General features: G+C 40.7%; 1 protein-coding gene and 1 long non-coding RNA gene across 3 annotated transcripts; both read right to left on the bottom strand.

Annotated features, from left to right (window-relative positions):
• Positions 1–2,959: 2,959 nt before the first annotated feature.
• LOC308313019 (uncharacterized protein) lies at positions 2,960–5,965 on the bottom strand. 2 transcript variants are annotated; one of them, XM_080759867.1, is made up of 5 exons: positions 5,838–5,965; positions 5,150–5,421; positions 4,869–4,965; positions 4,325–4,405; positions 2,960–3,132 (listed from the first exon to the last, which is right to left on the bottom strand). In XM_080759867.1, exons 2-5 carry the CDS (start codon positions 5,355–5,357, stop codon positions 3,066–3,068), a joined length of 453 nt encoding a protein of 150 aa, XP_080615993.1. In that variant the 5' UTR covers positions 5,358–5,421; positions 5,838–5,965; the 3' UTR covers positions 2,960–3,065. The 2 variants fall into 2 exon arrangements, 1 of the variants encoding a protein (XP_080615993.1); XR_013963831.1 differs by lacking the exon at positions 4,869–4,965.
• Positions 5,966–6,547: 582 nt separating this feature from the next.
• LOC308310133 lies at positions 6,548–7,444 on the bottom strand. The gene is made up of 3 exons (XR_013963462.1): positions 7,223–7,444; positions 7,018–7,073; positions 6,548–6,603 (listed from the first exon to the last, which is right to left on the bottom strand). It is a non-coding gene; the product is annotated as an uncharacterized lncRNA (long non-coding RNA).
• Between the last annotated feature and the right edge of the window lie 214 nt (positions 7,445–7,658).

Below are 7,658 nucleotides of genomic sequence, written 5' to 3'. Positions count from 1 at the left end.
AGAAATAGAGAATAAGACACCAATTAGATTTCACATACTACTGTACGCACAAACAGAATCGTTGTCTTATTTGTGAGCATTCTATGACATAGATATTCTATTGTACATGCTCCTCTATCAAGTGTCCCACCACAACAGAACTTAGGCGTGTACAATAAGGCATAACAATGTAAGTATGTGTCTGTATACATTGTGCAATATCGTTTTGAGCAATCTATATAGGATTTGTTTCAAGGGCAATAGTTTATATTATTTGGCAATCATTTTATTAAGTACACGTGGCAAAAACAAAATCAGTCCCACACAAAGTGTTACTTTAACTCTGAGAGTACAAATGTAACCAAATGGACAATTATGGGTCTATAACTCTGGGATTGTACAAATGAAATATCAGATTAAAAATTTTAAATTAATTATAATCTTTTATGTCCCACTAGCCACTAGTTTGGTCTAAGTTCAGCATAGTACGTATACATGGATTCAAGTTCTCAGTCGCCATTTCAGGCACTTGGATTCCATACAAAGCCAGCATGTCTTCTTTGAAAGCATGTCACTCACCGGACAGGAATCTGAGGAAATATGTCATCCTTTTCCGTCATGAGATTTTATATTTGCTTTAGTTTAAAGTTTAAACATTTATTACCACTCGGGTGGATCCCTCGACAGGTTCACGATATGTCTGGGTTTGTTGTGTCCTCCTCCTCTCTCTCTCCGTGTGTCAGTGTTTCTCTGTGTGTCAGTGTTTCTTGCTGGTGGTGCTTTTCTTGAGTTCTGTGTTGTTATTGTGTCCCTCCTCCTCTGCTGTCATCCTGTTGGGTTTGGGGTTTCTCGGAAGCACTCCATGATGTTACAGTAATTTGTTTCTCACAACAGGTTGAACTGACCCAACCTGTTCCTCTACTATAGAGCTACTGTATGAAGCATGCTCCATCGACGCATTGTGAGCAAATTCTATTATGCTTATGTGTTAACATATAATGGCCCTCATAAGTATAGTAATACAAGTAAGCACACACACACACACACACACACACACACACACACTCTCTCTCACTTGCTCGCACAGGGACTCCAAACGGCTGGGAAGTGGGAAAGTAGAAAAACTCCAAAGAAGGCGGGCCCAGGGCTATTTGAGAATCTGTCTGTGACGAGGCAGACAAGTATAGGCCTACAGTATTTTCAGTTTCACTTTGACACCACACGAAACTTTCTAAATAATATAAATAAAATAGTTTAGTTCTTGTCGGTACATAACGTCTCATGGGATTGGAGTATAAAGGGAGCTTTAGTTTTAGGCCTTTGAGAGAGATATGTGATAGAAGACCATTGGATTTACTGTGTGTGCGTGTGCGTGTGTGTGTGTGTGTGCGTGCGTCAGTGTGTGTGTGTGTGTGTGTGTGTTTCAGGTTCAGGCTATGTAAACATCCTCAACAAGTTCTGGACTAAATTAATTTCGCTCCTATGCCACCAAAATGTGGAACGCCCTACCAACAGTCATTAAGACATGCAAATCCCTTGACTAGTCTCCTTCAAAACCGCTCTCAATGGGCACCTACGGACGGCTGCAATTCTAAACTGGCCCCCGTAAAATCAGAATCCCCCAACCACCCCTTTTAACTCCTCTATGATGATTTCCCGTTTTTGACTATATAGAAGTGTATATTTGTAAGTCTCTAAATGTTATGATGAATTGAACATGGTGGACCCTAGTGTAAACAAGTGAAATGTATATAGAAGGCTATTGTGTGTGTAGTGCGTGTGTTGTTGCTGCTCCCTGCGGGTAGGTAGGCTATACCGCGCGCGCTGGTTTGTTTTTGGAAATAGCAAAACGCAAAATGTATTTTCCAAGGCAAAGATAAAGTAATTTAGAAGAAGAAGCTGTGACTCGGCTGTCAGAACTCCGCATCACCACCAGTGCCCGCACGGTTCACAGTGCACACCACTGCAGCAACACTGACACGTTCAGCGGAGTGACTGCTGTCTCTGTGCCGTCTGTGAAGAGCCATGAGCCGCGACTCCCGGGAGGGGCAGCAACACCGCCGGGTAATCTACACAGACTATAGTGAGACTAAACACACTGACTCGAGAAAAGACCCATATCGTCCAAAATAGGCTAATCAGTCGTTGTCTGTGTATAGGCTAATTCATTGGTACAAGTACGCTAAATAACTAATTTTTAGACCATTTGGGAAATAAATAAATCTGCGGCGGCGCAATCTAAGGGTAATGGACACATAACGGACACCCGGGTATAAATGCAATAATTTATTAACAAGAAAATAATGAATATTTACAGATATATGGCATCATGCATAAATTACAATCAACATGAAACATATTACAATTTTTTTTGACTATGGCGTCTTCTCTCGTGTATCATCAGATGTCCGGCTCCATGCTCGCCTCTCCTTGGAGGCCAGTTGGGTCAAAATACAGTACACCACATTGTGGCTGTAGTGAGTCTACAGTCCACCTGCCTGCTGGCAATATAGCCTGGTTGTGATATGTAGATGTGATTGATATTTTGTTTGTTTTTTTAAGTCATTCTATAACACAAAGTAATTGAATGTATTTTATGTATTAATTGTATTTTATATATTACTATGTTATTACTAATTTTATGTATAACTATATTACTAATTGTATTTATTTGATGTATTACTATGTTATTACTAATTTTACTTCATGCATTACAGATTGTATTTGTTTTATGTATTACTGTTATTACTAATTTTATTTGTTATGCATTTATTTATTTTATGTATTACCGTTATTACTACTTTTATGCATTACTATATTGATAATTTAATTAATTTTATGTATTATTGTCTATATTACTAATTATATTTATTTTATCCATTACTATTATTACTAATTTTATTTTATGTATTACTAATTTTAATTTACTTTTATTTTACTATTTTAATTTACTTTTATTTTACTATAATCTATTTTTTTTATCGTTCGTTTTATCCATTTATTTATATTATCTAGTTATTTATATTGGTTTATTATTTTATTGTTTAGAGCCCTGATTGATCACATCTACATATCACCACTACCAGTCAGGATCTGAGTGACTCAGAACCCTGGTGACCTCCAGATGGAGCCACACAGGAGACCAGCAACGTCCTAAAGAAAAGAAAGAAATGCTCATTACTACTTTGTTCATAAAACAATATTGATTGAAATATTTATTAACAGTTTGCAGAATTACAGTACATGTCAAGCACAAACTCAATACAAAGACTGTTAACTGTAAGTGGACAACCCAATTAAGCATTACACTCGTTTACAAGAGGGTCCACCATGTTCAATTCATCAAAACATTTAGAGACGTACAAATAAGACACTTCTATATAGTCAAAGAACAGAACAGGAATTCATCATAAAGGAGGTAAAATAAACGTATACAGTGAGGGGAAAAAGGGAGTCAAGGGATTCACATGTCTTAATGACTGTTGGTAGGGCGTTCCACATTTTGGTGGCATAGGAGTGAAAATAATTTAGTCCCTTGTTTGTGCCGAATCTGGGTTGTACATGGTTCGTTGCACTCCCTCTGGTGTTGTGGGTGTGGACTTCGTTAACATAAAGGAAACATAAAGGAAGTATCTAGACAGATACATAGGTATCTTGGTGGTGTATCGAATCTTGTGGACCAGACCCATTGCAAGATGCTGTACTCTGTCGTCGACCCTAAGCCATTCCAGCCTGTCAAAGTGGGCAGGGGTGAGGTGGGTAGGAGTTCGGGGGGGTGAGGCCAAGTAGGAGCCTGACCAGTTTGTTTTGGGAGGTCTGGAGCCTAGTTTTAAGGGCCTTTGAGGTGCTGTGGTACCAGGAGGTGCATGCATAGTCAAAGAAACCTTGTACGAGGGCTCCTGTTAAGGTCTTCAAGGTGTTTTTGTTGACCAGTGAGGAGATCCTGCAAAGGAATCTTGTTCTTTGGTTGACTTTTTTGATTACGTTGGTGGCCATTTTATCACCGGAAAGATTAGCCTCCAGGATGGAACCTAGGTAGGTAATTTTATCTTTACGTGTGATAACATTGTCACCAACTCTAACCAAGAAGCCATTTGCCTTGCTGAGATTACTATTAGATCCAAAGAGAATGGATTCAGTTTTTCCCAGGTGTAAAGATAGTTTGTTATCAGCGAGCCAGGTGCAGATTCTACCGAGTTCAGAGCTGAGGGCCTTTTGAACCTGCAGTTTGTTCCTGTCCGAGACTAGCAGTGCCAACAGTCATCTGCCAACAGGAACAAGTTGCAGTCACAAGCTGATGTCATGTCATGATCATAGTGTGTGTGTGCGTGTGTTGTATGGTTACCTTGCTGTGATGTAACTCCAAAGGTGATCAGAAATAGTTGCTCCATCGGCTAGAAACGTGCTCTTCACCGGCATGATGATCCTAAAAAAATGATTCCATGATGATTCCTAAAAAAAGGTCTATAGGCAACCCTAACTGATTACAGAACATGATATAAAAAAACACAACTAGAAGGATTTAGGCCTGTCACAATTACCTAATCGCCAAGTATTTGAGATACTTTTTTAGAGTAATAATCGTCTCCATGTTGAAAATGTTCATATATTGTCAAACATTTTAAAGAAATAATGCAAGCAACCGATCTACAAGCTCTAAATGTGTCACTTTGTAATTTACCTCTTTTTTTTAGTGTATAAAGTTATTGAATTATGCCATGTGCATCTTTTTGTTTACAAAGCCTACAAAAGCCAAAGTTTTATTTAGAATGTTAGTATGACGCAATTAAATTGTTACTTGTAATTTATTTGAGCGACAATTAAAATCGGCCATTATAAAACCTTAAATTCTGACAGGCCTAAACAGGTTCCAGTGGAGTCTACCGAACCTTCTAGCTCCGTCCGAGCCTCCCAGCGACCCAGAAGTCCTCAGCGTAAACACCCGGGGAAAGCTTCGGATCTCAGGCATCGGCTGAGATCTCCATTCTAACAAAGAACGAAAGACACACAGCCCAAATTAGCTTTGCCGTGTGTGTGCGCGTGTCCTGTCACAACATACACATGCACTTACAGTAACGTTTAAGAATAGGGATCGACCAATTATCGGCAACGGACGATTATTGGCTTTTTACGAAGCCTAAAAAAGCCCTAACCCTAAAGCGGTTCGTACCGTTGAGTTCCTCACTGAGAAGGCCCAGGTCCGAAGTCCTCCAGCGTCTACCCAGATCTCCGTCCTCCGTCCTCCCATCCATCCAGGCCCAGGTCCGAAGTCCTCTAGCGTCTACCCAGATCTGTCCTCCGTCCTCCCATCCATCCAGGCCCAGGTCCGAAGTCCTCCAGCGTCTACCCAGATCTCCGTCCTCCGTCCTCCCATCCATGGACAGACCTGCAGATCTCCATCTCTAGAGGCTCCAGCCTCCAGCTGTGTCTATGATCTCCATCCTGAGAGAGAAAGAAACCATTAGCTCTACAAGCTCACAACACGTTGCAGTGTGAGCTTGTAGATCTGCTATTTTTGCTGAACTGAATAGGGATGCTGGGGTTGAAGTGGTTAAAAAAAGTGTCAAAGACTTTGATTAGCTTGGAAAGCTGACAGACATTCAACCAGAGTGCCACTAGGAGGCATCAACACATGTACAGTCCTCAACATGTTTTGTAATTTGTATTCAAGTTGTTACAAAGACCAAGAGGCACGCTCATGATATGAGATATTGACTCTCAAACTATTGTGCAGATTTAGATTTATCCTAAAATATTTAAAACATTTGGATTACTGTAAATGATGCCATTCTTCGTACCATAACAGTACAAAAGCAGTTATCCATCCTCAGAAACAAGCAAGAACTATTCCTACTCACAGCTCATCAGAGTCCTCTGAGGAAGCCCCCGGAGGGGGGGGGGGGGGCTTTGGAACGGATCTCTGTCCAGGGAACATCAGATCGTCTATCGATATCTCCATTCTAACAAAGAAAAAAAAACACACCAAATTAGCCTTTGTGTGTGTGTGTGTGTGTGTGTGTGTGTGTACTCCCTGTCCAGCAGCCGCGTTCCAGCGACGTCTACCACGATCTTCATCCTAACAAAGAAAGATTGATTAGAGTGACCAAGAGCCAGATATATATTCCATCCTGTCACAACATATATACATAAAACTTTTATTTATAGAGAACATTTAAACAGAAGCTAAACATATCACTTACAGTAATAAACGTTTCAGTTAGGGTTCTTTTTGACAGGCCTAACAGGGTCTTACTTTGAGTCGTCTTCAGAGGAATGCAGATTCCTGGAGAGACCTGCAGTACATCTGGAAGAAAGACATGGCGGTTATAGTCTATGAATGGCTTCATAGAAAAGAGCTTCGCACATCACTCCCTTGTTGTTGCTGTCCCTTGGAGTCGAACCCGCAGCACGCCGTCCGGCTGGCTTGGCAGCATAGGTGCCTAGACAGTTGAGCTAACCATCCGGGCCACACTTAAATATTTAATTGCAATTTATTTGAGCGACAATAATCGTCCAGTAAAAAAACCTCATAATCGTGAAAGGCCTAGAGCGGTTCTTACTGTGCGGTTCCTCACCGGGCAGGCCCAGGTCCGAAGTCCTCCGGCATCTACACAGATCTCCGTCCTAAGAAAGAAAGAAATAAGGACTAAATTAGCTTTTGTTTTGTTGAGCTGCATATTCAGAACCACTTAAACCCTCTATAGATTTGATAAAACAGACCTTTAAAGAGAGCATTTGGTATATGCTCCGATTTCACTCTACACAAATTGATTTGCCAATCATAGCAGATCTACAAGCTCACAACACGTTGCAATGCGGTGTGAGCTTGTAGATCTGCTAATTTGGCTGAACGCTCCCCCCAGAATAGAGATGCTGGGGTTGAAGTGGTTAAAAAAAAGTGTCATTAAGACTTTGATTAGCTTGGAGAGCTGACAGACATTCAACCAGTGCCACTAGGAGGAATCATACTGCCATGCTATACTTCGTACCATAACAGTACAACAGATATCCATCCCAACAAGAAATATTCCTACTCACAGCTCATCAGAAGTCCTCAGAGGAACGGATCTCTGTCCTTCCACGACCCATCCACCCTAAGAACGAAAGATTAATTTAAGTGACCAAGAGCCAGATATACGTACATTGTGTCCTTTCACATCATACACAAAATGTATAGAGAACATTTAAAACAGAAGCCGACCATACCACTCGCAGTAATAGAAAAGTCTAAGTGGTTTCTTACTTTGAGCCGCCTTCAGAGCCCCCCATGCAGATTCATCCATGGACAGCGAGAACTGCAGATGTCCACCTGTAGGGGCTCCGGTTGAGCCTCGCAGCATCTGGAATGAAGACATGGTGGTTATATTCTATGAATAGCTTTGCACATCACTCACTTGTTGCTGCCGCCAATAGGAATTTGTGATGTCTGTGTGGCGACAATTGCTGTGTGTCTGTTTTTTATATAATACATACAATTTATATAGCACTTTTCAAGGTACCCAAAGTTGCTTCACAAAACAGTAAAAACAAATTTATTTGAAAATAAACTAGATTAAAAAGGTTAAAAACTAGAATTTTTTGGCATGTTTGTGAAGCTTTTCGGTTCCACACCAGTAACTGCTGTTCAACACTAACGGCTACATCCATGACTTCCCTGCAACAACATCAATGAAGTATGG

Source organism: Protomyctophum bolini, assembly GCF_963924005.1.
Source record: "Protomyctophum bolini genome assembly, chromosome: 3".
NCBI lineage: Eukaryota > Metazoa > Chordata > Actinopteri > Myctophiformes > Myctophidae > Protomyctophum > Protomyctophum bolini.
Note: the sequence above shows the minus strand (reverse complement) of the source record. Positions and strands in the feature narration are given on the sequence as shown.